Consider the following 15,547-nt stretch of genomic DNA (forward strand, 5'->3'; position numbering starts at 1 on the left):
ATTTTATAATCAGAGGTTAATAATTATTAATAAATCAATATATTTATATTGAAAAGAAAAAGTATTATAAAAAAAAGGAGAAGTCTGATTCTAACTGATGTGCCTTTCCCTTGTAAGATTCAGATATTTCATCAATTAAAATTTCATTGGGCTATATCTCTGGAACCAGTGACAATAAGTACCAGTTATAATATATTGTTGGAAAGCTCTCAATGATGGCTTATTACTACAGTTAAAAAATGTTCAAAATCCAAAAAAAATTGGATTTTGGACTTTTTTAGACACTTTTGGTTCAGTTGATTGCAGTTAAAAAGGTAGGTGCACAACTAGATGTTACAACAGTCCTAAATTCAAAATTTCAACATCCTACGGCTAATCGTTTTTGAGTTATGCGAGGTACACTCTTATATACAGACATCATGCTGAAACTAGTCAAAATGGATTCAGGGTGGTCAGAATGGATATTTCAATTGAAATCTGAAATTTTTCGTAATCACTTCATACAAGGAAGTAAAAATATTTTATTGAAATTCTATGCCTTATTTGGCATTCTAAAAATACAATTGAAAAAAATAAAAACAAGATTAATTTTATTCAAATTACCTCAAATTATTTTTTGATAAAAAACAACATGAAGGAAATTGAAAGAAACTAAAGATGGTGGTACTCTAAGTTTAAAAATATATGTTATCCTCTGTGTAAGTATATTATACAGTATGATTGTAACTATATAATATTCTCCAAAGCAGTATGATACAAGAAAGATATAAGCATTACTTACATTGTTATTCCTTATTATATTATCTTATTATTTCATTTTTTATTTTTTCAATGAAGAATTTACTTCTAGAGATAACTGAATCAGTTCTTTTATAAAAAAACTAAATTTTTATTGTATTTATTATGAATTAAAGAAAATCTATTTATCTTAGTAATAAATAATTTATTTAAAAAATTAAAAAAGAGAGGAATATATTCCTCTGTTTTATTATTTAGGTATGTTTTTTATTTTGATGGTATTTTTATATAAAAAGAAGTGGCATCTACAAAAGAAGTTTTTTTAATATATATTTCAGAATATTTAATATAGATTGTAAACAGAATGTTTTTTTTTTTTTTTACATTCTTGCAGATAATTTAATTAGAAATCTATTATACATTGATATAATTTGAACTTATGACATATATTTTCATTAAGGCATTGACTCGTATATACTTGGGGAAAAAACATGACCACTTAAAGTTTCTTTATTTATTTTAGCAGCTGTTTACATCTAATTTTCTGTTTTTTAAAAAAATTATTCATCTTATTATTGCTTCTGATTAAAAAATTATTTCTCTATTGCAATTAATTAACTACTGTTAATTTTATTAGCATTTCAGATTGTGGTAATCAACTGTTAGTGACTTATAGTGTGCAGGATAGGCATCATGCTTTATGTTTTAAAATCATGCCAGAGATCAAGACAATTTAGTTGTTTTATTAAATATACGTTACACTGTGTCTCATATCAGGTACGTTGATTCATTATTGCACTTTATTAATCACTATGATATTAACAGTTTATTTGAAAAGAGAATGTTAGAAGTTATACATTTTTTCCTTCACTTTCAAGAAGGAAAGAAAAAGTAATGAAATATTGTAGTCCATTGGAAAAAAATTAAAAGACCCGCAAAATAAGAAAAGAAATTTTACTTTTCCAGCTGTTATTATTATGATAAAATTGAGGAAAAGTATTAATAGTTTTATATATATACACATCATTACTTAAAAACATTTTTATAATTATTTTTTTTTTAATGTGATCAGGTTGCAACAATTACTTGCAAAAGGGGTGAGATAAAGAAAAAAAATTGTGAAAAGTAAATAAATGTAAAGACGGAATGGGTAATCTTAGGTGGTTTCAAGTGAGCGCATGTTTAGACTCCCAACTTAACCCACCAGGTTGGTCTAATGGTGAACGCGTCTTCACAAATGAGCTGATTTTGAAGTCAGGAGTTCCAAGAATCATATCATAGTAAAGTTACTTTTATATGGATTTGAATACTAGATCATGGATACTGGTGATTTTTTATGGTTGGGTTCTAATTAACCACACATCTCAGAAATGGTCAACCTGAGACTACAAGACTACACTTCACTTACACTCGTACATATCATCTTCATTCATCCTCTGAAGTAATACCTAACTGTGATTCCCGGAGGCTAAGCAAGGAAAAAAAGTCCCCCAACCTGTATTTTAGCTGCTGTAGTCACTATCTCAGTGTCATTTGCTTTTTAGCTGTGATAATGAAAAGAGGTAGTGTCATCAAGGTTGAAAAATGAGCCGGGTAAGTTTGTGCTACAAAAAATGCTCGAGACAAACAGGCATGTGACCTACCACCAAATAGAGGTGTCCTTGGGCATTAATGGGCCAGTAGTTTGTGCTATACTGCAAGATCACTTTCAAGTTGGAATGTATTTTGTACCCTTTGGGTGCCTCATAACTTGACTGATGATCAGGTAGCACATCTTGTTTAATGGTCCTGTACAATACTGAAAAAGTTTGAAAATGGAAATTTCTCTTTGTGAATAGTATTGTGACAGGTGACAAATCTTTGCTATAATATTACGATGTCCTGACCAAGGCTCAGAACAAAGTGTGGGTGTTCGAAAATCCAGATTAGTGAAGAAGAGAATGGCAGCTGCATTTTTTAGTATGAGTGGAATTTTAGAGCAAGTTGTGTTGGAAACTTAAAAGACAATTATAGGGAAGTGGTATACCAAGGAATGGCTACCTAAAGTTGTAGAAGCTCTCAAGACACTACCCCCAAACTCAAGGATGGACACATGGTTTCTTCACTATGAAAATGTTTCAGCGCACTGCTCTAATATTTGCTCTGTGTGTTTGGCCAGCAGTGGAATAAAACTGTTTGAGCACCCTCCCTCTCTACAGTCCTGACCTCACTCCATGTGAGTTCACAAAAGAACGGAAAGGGAGGCATTTTATAAGTGATGATGACCTCCTAAACGATTGGGAAAATGAGTGTTACCAGATCTTAAGGATGGAGTCAGCGGGTTGGTCTAGTGGTGAATGCGTCTTTCCAAATCAGCTGATTTGGAAGTCAAGAGTTCCAGTGTTCAAGTCCTAGTAAAGGCAGTTACTTTTATACGGATTTGATTACTAGATCGTGGATACCAGTGTTTTTTGGTGGCTGGGTTTCAATTAACCACACATCTCAGGAATGGTCGAACTGAGACTGTACAGGACTACGTTTTACACTCATACATATCATCCTCTGAAGTAATACCGGAACGGTAATTCCCGGAGGCTAAACAAGAAAAAAAAGATCTTAAGGGTGGAAAAGTATATTATGTGTGGTGGAAATTATTTTGAAAATTATTTGAAGATTACAGACCTTTTCAAGTAATTTTTTGTTCAAATGGCACTAATTAGTTATCGTTTGAGGTTTTCTTAACCTCATTTTGTGATACCACCTTATTATGACATTTTTTCTTAACCACCTTATTGAGTTAAATATGAACATTTTTAATAAAAATTAGTAAAATTTTTGTATTAATGTAATAGGTGATCTGCTGCTGTAGATAGTTAGTTCTCAGATGGCGCCACTGAAATGCTAAATTGTAATAAGAAAATAAATAAATAAAATTATAAGTATAATCTTACCATACTTAACCTACGCTTGCTTCACTCACTAACCTTGACTAGCAAGTGAAGCGAACGTAGGTTAAGTTTGGCTATATTTATAATTTTATTTATTTATTTTCTTATTTCAATATAACATTTCAGAAGTGCCATCTAAGAACTAACTAACTACAGCAGTAGATGATCGCCTCCTACATTAATACCAAAATTTTTAATCTTATTTAAGAAAAAAGTAAAACCTAAAGAATGGAAATAATTTTCAGCTTCAACATTAGACAGGGATTAAACCTTAAATCTTTTACGACAGTGCTAGGATAATTAAGCTACATTTTTACTAGCATTTTTTTGTTTTGAATAGGAATCTACTAATATATGGTACTACATACCTATTAAAAAACAGCAACAGCATGTCACATGATACAGTGCTGTTTAATTTCAGTAATCTACGGTAACTGGTGTATGGAATGAAGGTGCCATTCTGTTGACTTTCAACATGTTTATAGTGGTATCATCTTTGTCTTTCATCCAGAAGGTTCTGTGTTTGAATCCTGGTCTCTCTTGCCTTTTTCATGTAGTGTAAATCACATTCTGATGTGTAAGTTTTAAAATTAGGTAAAGAATGAATAATCTAATAAAAAAGTGTTCAGAAGTGGAAAGAGAAATGAACATTGGTAAAATAGATGGAGCATACAGGAAAGTTAAGGAAAATTTTGGGGTACATAAATTAAAATCTAATAATGTGTTAAACAAAGATGGTACACCAATATATAATACGAAAGGTAAAGTCGATAGATGGGTGGAATATATTGAAGAGTTATACGGAGGAAATGAATTAGAAAATGGTGTTATAGAGGAAGAAGAGGAAGTTGAGGAGGATGAAATGGGAGAAACAATACTGAGATCTGAATTTAAGAGAGCATTAGAAGATTTAAATGGCAGAAAGGCTCCTGGAATAGACGGAATACCTGTAGAATTACTGCGCAGTGCAGGTGAGGAAGCGATTGATAGATTATACAAACTGGTGTGTAATATTTATGAAAATGGGGAATTTCCATCAGACTTCAAAAAAAGTGTTATAGTTATGATACCAAAGAAAGCAGGGGCAGAAAAATGTGAAGAATACAGAACAATTAGTTTAACTAGTCATGCATCAAAAATCTTAACTAGAATTTTATACAGAAGAATTGAGAGGAGAGTGGAAGAAGTGTTAGGAGAAGACCAATTTGGTTTCAGGAAAAGTATAGGGACAAGGGAAGCAATTTTAGGCCTCAGATTAATAGTAGAAGGAAGATTAAAGAAAAACAAACCAACATACTTGGCGTTTATAGACCTAGAAAAGGCTTTCGATAACGTAGACTGGAATAAAATGTTCAGCATTTTAAAAAAATTAGGGTTCAAATACAGAGATAGAAGAACAATTGCTAACATGTACAGGAACCAAACAGCAACAGTAGCAATTGAAGAACATAAGAAAGAAGCCATAATAAGAAAGGGAGTCCGACAAGGATGTTCTCTATCTCCGTTACTTTTTAATCTTTACATGGAACTAGCAGTTAATGATGTTAAAGAACAATTTAGATTCGGTGTAACAGTACAAGGTGAAAAGATAAAGATGCTACGATTTGCTGATGATATAGTAATTCTAGCCGAGAATAAAAAGGATTTAGAAGAAACAATGAACGGCATAGATGAAGTCCTACGCAAGAACTATCGCATGAAAATAAACAAGAACAAAACAAAAGTAATGAAATGTAGTAGAAATAACAAAGATGGACCACTGAATGTGAAAATAGGAGGAGAAAAGATTATGGAGGTAGAAGAATTTTGTTATTTGGGAAGTAGAATTACTAAAGATGGACGAAGCAGGAGCGATATAAAATGCCGAATAGCACAAGCTAAACGAGCCTTCAGTAAGAAATATAAGTTGTTTACATCAAAAATTAATTTAAATGTCAGGAAAAGATTTTTGAAAGTGTATGTTTGGAGTGTCGCTTTATATGGAAGTGAAACTTGGACAATTGGAGTATCTGAGAAGAAAAGGTTAGAAGCTTTCGAAATGTGGTGCTATAGGAGAATGTTAAAAATCAGATGGGTGGATAAAGTGACAAATGAGGAGGTATTGCGGCAAATAGATGAAGAAAGAAGCATTTGGAAAAATATAGTTAAAAGAAGAGACAGACTTATAGGCCACATACTAAGGCATCCTGGAATAGTCGCTTTAATTTTGGAAGGACAGGTAGAAGGGAAAAATTGTGTAGGCAGGCCACGTTTGGAATATGTAAAACAAATTGTTAGGGATGTAGGATGTAGAGGGTATACTGAAATGAAACGACTAGCACTAGATAGGGAATCTTGGAGAGCTGCATCAAACCAGTCAAATGACTGAAGACAAAAAAAAAAAAAATAAATAAAAAAGAAGAAGAAAAGTTTACGTAATATATTAGCATATTGTGATATTTTCAATCTAAAAAAAATTACATAAATGCTTCATTTTTTATAATAATAATAATGTCAAACAAAATTTTGATATTAATTCTTAGTTCATAATTTATTTTCAAATCAACATTTTGATTTAAAATTCAGTAAATTTATTTTACACAAACTAACCAATGTAACATGTTTAGCACTTCACATGCTGTCATGGCCATAAATCACATGAAGATTCATACAATCTTTAAAATATTATTTTAGATCATTTCCTTCTTCTATGCATTTCTTTAGGAAATTTTGGTAGTTCATAAAAAAATGTAAATAATTATCTATACTAGATTGGAGTACATTCAGAAGTGATTTGAGTAATTTTCCTGTATTTAAAAAAAAAATGTTTAATATATAGATTTTTATTTTGTTAATTTTAAACTATTGAATATTAAAAAAAAGATTTTAACTTAGCTTAACATGTGCTTTTAATTTTTTTAAAGAAACATTACATTTTCTGCTCCCTCACAGTTAATTGTTGCCCTGTGATTATTGCAACTTCACTACATTCAACTAAAATTACATTATCATGTTCTGATTAAACATTATCAATAATCTTTAGTTTGTTTTTAGGAATTAAATGTTAATAATTCAATTCAATTATTTTGCACATTCTTAAAAATCTCTTTTCAGACATCAGCTAAACCTGTTATTCTTAAGAAACAAATAAAAAATGTATCAGAGAAAAGAAAAGGAAGACATTCAGTGGCTGTACTTCAACCCATTCAAGATAAGTTGTTTAGTGAAAAAGAAATCCAGCCATCATCTTTGCTGTCAAAAAATAATCCTCCATGGGAGGAGATAAAATTTGACTGGAAGAAACTTCCAAGTGAATATCTTAAACTGTCAAAGATTAGACTGACTTGTAAGTAATTAATTGAAACAATTCTAATGAATTTTGTGATGTAACATTTTTCTTTATTTAGCATATGGTATATTATTTTAGCTCTTAAGCTTTAAATTATTTCTAGTTGAATTATAAAATTATAGAAAAAAATTAATTTTAGAATTATTGTTTTGTGTTTGAGGAAGTTTATTATTATTTTTTGCTTGATGATATCGTCACATAAGCTTGAAGCTTGTGCGTGGGATATGGAAATGTAGCATATGAAAAATGCTATGCATGACCAGGATTCGAACCCAGGACCTCCAGATGAAAGGCTAAGACACTACCCGAGTGATATTTTATAGACTTTATTTGCAAAAATACTTTATAGAATATTTATCTATACAATGTAAAATTATAACACTTTCACATATTTATAAATTTCAGTTGGAAATAATTATTTATCAGATTTTTGCCCAATAATAAGTTATTGATAATTTTTTGTATTTTCTTTTATTTATTGTTTGCTTTTTTATTACTAGTATTGATTTATTTTATTGCATTATGTTTTTCTTTATTTTTATTACTCGAGTGAACTATTTTAAAAATATAATTATAGCTTGAAAATATTTCCAATAAAAAACATAAATTTTACAATACTGTTATTTTAATTACATAAGTGTTATAATATTATTGCTGCTTTTTAAATTCAGTAAATATTAGCTGTTATTTTCAAATTAAAAAAAAAAAAATGTTATAAAACTTTATCTTTTTACATTTTATAGAGTAATATCACAAAATCACATTTAACATATTTCACTTTAATTAGTCATGTTTTATTCCAGTTTCTGTATGTTTTTTGTTATCATCAGTGATAATCTTTCAGATAGTTATAACTAATGTACATTGTCTGTTTTTATTTATTTTGTTATAAATTATTATTATTTTTATTTTATTATATTTGTTATATTATTGTGGTTGTCAAGTTTCCTGAAGTACAAAGATAATCTACAAGAATGGATTCTTTGTATAAAAAATAAACAATTTCCTATGAATATATATAAAAAATACAGGGTCATTGAAAAAGGTTCCAGCAATTTAAAAATGTATCTCAGAAACTACTTTTTATAATCAAACGAGTATTTTTTTAAAAATCTACCAAATCAAAAGGTTTTTTACCTGGCTTAGAATATTTCAATATGAGCTCCATTAGTCATTCTGCAAACATCCAGCTGATAATCCAATTCTGCCCAGGTCTGCTGGATCATTGCAGGCGTAACTGTGGCAGTAGCAGCGGTGATCTGTTATCTTAAATGTTGTACAGTCCAGATTTTTTCACTGTAGACAATGTTTTTAATGTATCTCCTCAGAAAAAAGTCTAGTAGTATCAAATCTGGGCTTCTAAGAGGTCAAAGCATAGGACCAGCCCTACCAATCCAATTAGGGAATCTTTCACTGAAAGTGTGTCGAATGCATAGGCTGAAGTGTGGGGGTGCACCATCTTGTTGAAACATTACAGCAATGTTACTTTCTTGTTCAGTTTGGTATATTTGGTTTAATTTGGCATTGATGTTAAACTGCTTTGTCACTTCTTTTGGGCTGTCCGGGGAACTTTTTCACTTCCATGTTGCCAGATTCCATAAATTGCTTGTACCACCGTCTAATGCTGTTTGCACGAGCGGAATCATTGCCATAAACACACCAGAAAGTCTGTTGAATATTTATTACTGATTTATACTCCACTAACCACAAAACACACTGCTGAACTGTTGCCGTTGCACTGACTGATAGTGGCACAGTGGCGTTGTGCAGATCGGCTTAAGGTCATAGCCAGTCATGTTTAAAAAATCTTGATTATATCCTGATTATTTTGCAGTTCCAATTAATATTTTATGATTTTTTTTTTTTTTTTATTGCTGCAACCTTTTTCGATGACCCCATACTGTTTTCTCTCTCTCTCTCTCTCTCTCTCTCTCTGTGTGTGTGTGTGTGTGTGTGTATTTTATCAATAAAAATTTATATTGTGAGAACTGCAGTCAGTATTTTAATCAGTTTCATTGTATATATTTAAACTCTGAAAATTGAAATGTTTCATTTTCAAATTTCAAAATCTCAGCTACGCTAATTTTGTTAATCATTAATATTTTTGTAACTGGTTTTTTATTATATATTTTTCTCTGTAAAGCTATTAATTAGCATTTTATTATGAATAGAATGTGATTTCAAGCATTTTATTATAAATGGAATGTGATTTCATTTGTTTAAATGTGATGTAAAACTGAGTTTTGGCAATAATCATTAAAATGAGTAAATTTCAAGACAAAAATAATTCTGACTAAAGAGATAATATTGTGCCGGTTTTTGTTTCCTTTGCCAAATAATGTTTATAACAGTTACTTGCCCATTGGATTTTATCATAAGTCTTCTTTTTTCATCGATTATTGTTGTTAAGACATGAAATGAATTTTATTTCTTGTTTATTCTTTTAACAGTCCTGTGACCCTGTAATTTTCTTCTTTCTCACAAGTTAGATTGTTCTGACATGTATTGTAATGTTCAGTTCAGTTCAGATTTGGAATGCATTTGTTCATAATGATGTAGGATCCTCCTAATAAACAGCAGTCATTATCTTATTTCGAGTATGGTATAATATCTTTGTATAATCGGTCTATTTTATAATTAAAATGTGCATGTTAAATTAATGTTTAAAGGAAATTACAGGGCACAGGCTTTTTTTAAATTCTACTTATTTATTTTGTTGTAGAAATAAATATCAATCAATGTTAAAATTTTTTTTTTACATTCATTTAAAAGTTAACAGTTGGTATATTGTATTAGTCACAGAAATGAGCATGGCAAAACTTGTACAATAATATTTTTTAATTGCATTTTTCCTATATTATTACTATTATTATTTAGTGTTTTAATTATTAGTACTATAAAAGGTAAGGTAATTATTATTATTAAAAGATAGTACATTAAAAAAAAAGGAGAAAATTAATATAAATACAACTAACTTCTGACTATTCTTGAAAAATAAGTGGTACACATTTTATCCATAATGTCCACCCCATGTTGAATGGTAGTCTGGGATAACAGCTGGTTTTTACAATTTTCTTTTTCTTTTTTTTAAGCTCAACAGCTTTATCTTTATCTTTCTGAAAACCATAATGGATGTTCTGATACCTTGATTTTTTTAGCTTGAAATTGAATGAAGCTCTCTTTTTTGTTTTTCTAGCAGTTTCAATAAATCTAATTTTTTTTTAAGTCTTTAATGAAAGGTATGCTGTTGTAGCAGTTGTCATAAGTAAAATTTCTGTTTAAGTTTTCTATTATTTTGGTTAGATGTTTTATTACATCTGATGGGTTGACTTTTAATATCAACAACTAAAACCAAGGAAAGAAAACAAGATTTTACTGCTCTCATGATGTCAATAAAAGCCTGAAAATAGAATGGAGTGGGAATAAGAGAACCAAAACACAAGAGACAAAAAGGAGACAGAAAAATTTATAGCTGTTTAACAAAATCCAACAGCTCGAGTGACAGAATGTTAAGCTGTTATCAAAGACCATTGTAATTAAACTTTTCAGCAAGAAAGTATATTTTATAAAGATAACCAAAGTTGACTGACTAATTGTCCCCAATTTATGACTTGTCCCACTTTAAGACTCAAGAAAGAATTTTCATTTCAAACTATTTTATTCTGATTCAAAAACCATTATTTTGTTAGATTGTTTGATTCACAGTTAATGCTATGATACTGACGTAAACAAAAAAGAAAATTTTGAGATGATAATGATTAAAACAAAACTGCCAGTATCGCCATTTTAAAATAAGATTTCCAGATGAACTTTTTTTCTTATAGTATTAGTTTTAAACCTTATATAACATTTTATTAAAATATTTCGATTCATTATTTGTGTTATACATTTCTATTGAAAAATAAAAATCAAACGTTGGACTTGCCTCCTAAAGTTTTTCTTTGTATTTCAGTATAATTAGAAAGTAAATTATAATAAGTAAATAAATCATGTAAAAATAATAGTTACATCTAATCTGAAATGCTCTCTGTTTTATTTATGGTTAACAGTATGTTAACTAATGATAAAATATTTTTTTTTTAAATTAGATAAAACTACATTGCATACAGGTGGTTTTATGTACTTGGATGAAATGTGAACACAATAATTTTAATGCATGATGTTGACATTTATTTGTAGCTTATGAATAAAGCAGTTAGTGCCAGTTAAACTTAAGAAAAAAATGAATCTGTTCTTGGCTTTAAAACCTTTTTTTAAAGTTGGATTAAGGGTGGGTAACGTTCTTATTGTGATGTGATAGTTCACTATAAGCCCTTGGGTAAACAAAGTATCTTACATATTCTTCCTTGATGATACAATATCTCTTAAAAATATATTATTTGATTTCATTTTGTTAATCGGGTTTATTTAAAAAGTTTTTTCATTAAGAATAACTTTTTCAGTCTTTAGAAAATAAGTACTTCTTACCTTCAAAAAGTTATTATATTCTTAAAAACTGGTATTTGTAATGCTATAAATAGCATTACATGTCTGCCATTCTAAGACAACAAACATATACTACACTGCATCACAACAGGCATAAATCCAAGCACAGTTTGTCAATTTGACTGCGTTTTATCAATGGAGAAAATAAATTTTAGATGATTGTTAAAATGTTTACAGCATTCTTTAAACCATTAATCATATTTCTATACAGTTCACTAAGATACAAGATCCTGTTATTTTGAAGGAGGTAAATTTTATTATGCTGTAAATATTCAATAAAGTTCTTTTTAGAAAAGTTTATTTGATTTTCACATTTTGAAAATGTTACTATTAGGAATGAAAGTAGAAAATGAAGGAAGAAGTAGTAGTTTGAAATGAAATGGTTGAGCTTGATGTGTGGAGTGTAGTGATGTAACCTGAGAAAACTTGGAGTAAGTATGAAAATGCACTTACTTGGAGTAACTTGAGGAAGGTGATGGAATTATGTATTTTGGAATCTTTACACTACAAAATTATGCATTTTAATGTTAAATATATTTTTAACTGTCATTAATTAGTGTTTGATTTTTTTAAATCTTTTGTAGCCCTAGTTGTGATGACTTCAATGGCAGGATATGCCATGGCACCAGCATCATTTGATTTTGTAACATTTAGTCTTTGCTCAGTCGGTACTGGATTATTATCATGTGCTGCTAATGCCATTAATCAATATCATGAGGTACCATTTGATGCTCAAATGGCTCGCACTAGAAATAGAATATTAGTGCGTGGAATTATTACGTAAGTTTTTCTGAAGTGTATACTTTACCAGTAAATATCTCCCTTTGACATTTCATTTTCATATTGCATTGAAATTATTTTTAATTTAATACTATTTCTGTTAAAAATTTCTTTGAAAAACTAGTATATGAAATATTTGTATAATTTGGAGAAAAATATTTTTTTAAATATAAAATAAAAAATAGATAAAAATCCAGTTACTAGAAATTGTCATTAAAACACTTGTTTCTCACCCAGTTTTCAAATAAAAATAAAAGTATGTTGATAAAAGATTCATCAAAACCTTTATAAGATTCATAAGCAAAAAAACCTTTATGCGAGTGACTTTTGTCAAGTAAAAGATGGATGAATTTTTACATATTAGGAAAGAGTAGTATCTTATGATGTAATTTGTATACTGTAAAATATTTTTACAAACTCTTTATATACTGAAAAAAGGACATATTTAACTCTTTCATGTATCCAAACATAAATATTTTGATAAGATGTTAGAAAAGTCTAGAATAATATTCATATTAAAAAAAATGAGTGTGAATAGACAGTAGAAGCAGATACAGATGTGTACAGCTATGAAAATAATATTTTACAGAAAAATTTTACATTTTTGTCTGTAATTTTTATTTTTTTTAGAAAATAAGATTTTGCAACTTTTGAATTTAAATTTCCCAAAAAAGAAAATTGATGTAAAAGTTTTTTTGGGTAACTATTCCTAGAATTTCAAATACTAGCAATCAAAATTGCAAAAATTGTGGTTATTTAACATAAAAGTAGCGTTATCTAAAAATATGACAATTAAAAAAATTTGGGTCGTATCTAAATCAATATTTGTTATCAGTATTTGATTTCTGGGTTGATAAATATAACTTATTTTTCCCCCTTCTCTTTTTTGGAACCGCTCTTGGAACATTACCTCTGACAGAGGAAGTGTACAGGCATCAGATGCTGGTATGTGGAGTGCCCACGACCTTATTGCGCAAAGACGACCCCCACATGGTTGGGAGCCCCCTTAAGTGCTCAGCCACGGGCCTGGCACCCTCTGGCATCAAATTACCTGTTGAGATTCCTCAAAGGCATGTAATTTGTCATTCACTTACTAACGTAGTCCTCTGTAGCCTTCCATTCAGAGTCCTCTTATCATAATTATCTGAGTGTGTTCTGGATTAAACATGACTTGTGCACCCAAGGCTTCTAGCATCTCTTTGTGTTCATTCTCAAATCGTGTTCAACTAAAATACACATGTAGAGGGGTCTCCTCCTCAGCACACATCGGCCCAGGAACTGCATTAAAGAGTAATCCAGTGAGTTGTGAGTCCTTTGGTACCAGCTTCTAATATCTCCAACAGTGCGGTGCATCCATTGCCCTTTCGTCCCCTCGTCCCACCTGCTTTGCCAGATTCCTAACAACTCATCTTCCATATCAGCTGAAATTCTCTTCTCCTCTTATTGGCAGGAGATAGAGGTCCCAGTGCCCGGAGTCTCTTCCTTTGCTCAATCAGCAGGTCTACAGGGCAAAAGGCCAGCCAAGACTTCTGCCACCATTTTAGAAACTGTACAATAAGTGCGTAAACCGTAAACAGCATCTCGTGTGTAAAGCCTCGAGTTGTCCTAAATCTTTCGCATGCGTAGTGATGCTCCCCCACAATTCAGCCCCATACAACATCGTGGTATATACAACTCCCGCCAGCAGTCTTCTCCGCAACTGGGTCAGGATACCACAGTTGGGTAGGAGACTGGCAACCAACCTCATCATTTTCTCTGCTTTGGCAGCTGCTTTGATTTCCTGTGTTCCAAACTGGAGCCTTGTGACGACCCAGACCCTCAGGTATTTAATTGCAGGTTTGGCTTCAATCCATATTCCCTCCAAGGTGAGTCTCAGTTTCAGGCATCTCTTGGCGAATGAAATTGCCAACATCTCTGTTTTATCAGGGGCAAGCATGAGACCCAGCCCCAGCAACCACTCTTTGATGGCTTGATAAGCATTCCATATCTTAACAGTACCCTCGCGAACTGTGTCAACCCCTCCACCGCCAAAGCGAGGTCATCTGCGGAACCCCCAGCAGAAGAAACACAGAAGACCCCATTATAAGACACACCCAGAGAGTCGGTCCAAAGACCAACCCCTGCGGTACTCCTCTGTATAGATTACATTCAGTTGTTGTTCCATCGTCCAGGCAGCAAACAAGCCTATGCCCAGTTACATATGACTTGGTCATCTGTCAGAGGTACAACAGAATTCTGCATTCCACTAGCGACCCCCATTATTGTGACATGAGAAATGCGGTTTCACATCAAGGGTGATGAGCACGTGCATCATCCTTTAGCTCCTCCGTGCCAGCTATCTCCACAACCTGGCACACAGCAGCCACCGCATCAATAAACAACTGATCATCAATAATCCTTGTTGGATTGTAAAGACTCATATACAGTATCTCAAAACTAGACATTTGAGCAGGAATCCTTGTCTGGCATAGTGTATATTCTTTTTACTGAGATTATAATTTTATTGATGCTTAAAATCAATATGTCAATAGGATCCTACTTCCCACCCAGGAGAATCTGGATAACTGTTAAACAATATATGATTTCAGAAAAATGTAGACACCATCTCGCTGTGTTTTATATCTGTGACATATTTGAAGTAATACATTTCTATATCTTCGAATAAGTCATAGAGTAGACTTCCCAATCATCAGATTTATCTCCACTAGTTTATTTGGGGGGTTACATGAAACAATATTTGTAAAACCAAATTTTAAACCATTTTATGACTATCTACAAGTGTCATTACTGGTATAAAAAAAATGTTGGCAAAATATTGTATGACTTTCCCAACTATGATGACCAAGACATAATATACCTAGCCACAGCTTTTTTTAATTGCAAAATCTTTCTGGTTTTGCCACAATTATGTTTGCAGTTCAAATATTATCTGACTTTTGATGAATGTGATGGCTATAACTTTTATGAAAGTAATGAAAAAAAAGTGTTTCTCATTTTGGGTCTGAAGTATAATTTAGGTGCCAAAATTACTTGAAATTTTAATAGCATCTTAAGCAATATAAAAAAAAAAACTTTTAATAACAGAAATTAAAAGTTTGAAACAAAAAAAAACAGAATAAATATATTCTGGGGAGGTGGGGAATAAATTTTAAGAAAACTTTTTCTAAAAATATTCATATAGGTTAAACTTAACAAATTTGCTGAAGTAAAGTTTTGTTTAAATCTGACACCTCCCCTTCAATAAAAGCTAAAATAAAAGAAAATTTTCAAGAACTTTTTGTATTTTAGA

At 30.9% G+C, this 15,547-nt stretch overlaps 1 protein-coding gene across 2 annotated transcripts in view; it reads left to right on the plus strand.

Moving 5' to 3' along the window:
• Cox10 (Cytochrome c oxidase assembly factor 10) overlaps window positions 1-15,547 on the plus strand; it is a 29,951-nt gene that overhangs the window by 3,957 nt on the left and 10,447 nt on the right. For both annotated transcript variants that reach the window (XM_075364270.1, XM_075364269.1), the window contains exons 3-5: window positions 1,376-1,515; window positions 6,759-6,990; window positions 12,063-12,258. In XM_075364270.1, the coding sequence (XP_075220385.1) occupies window positions 1,432-1,515; window positions 6,759-6,990; window positions 12,063-12,258 (512 nt within the window). In that variant the 5' untranslated portion in view covers window positions 1,376-1,431. The remainder of the gene's footprint in view (window positions 1-1,375; window positions 1,516-6,758; window positions 6,991-12,062; window positions 12,259-15,547) is intronic.

The sequence above is a fragment of the Lycorma delicatula genome, chromosome 4, assembly GCF_047948215.1.
Source record: "Lycorma delicatula isolate Av1 chromosome 4, ASM4794821v1, whole genome shotgun sequence".
Classification (NCBI taxonomy): domain Eukaryota; kingdom Metazoa; phylum Arthropoda; class Insecta; order Hemiptera; family Fulgoridae; genus Lycorma; species Lycorma delicatula.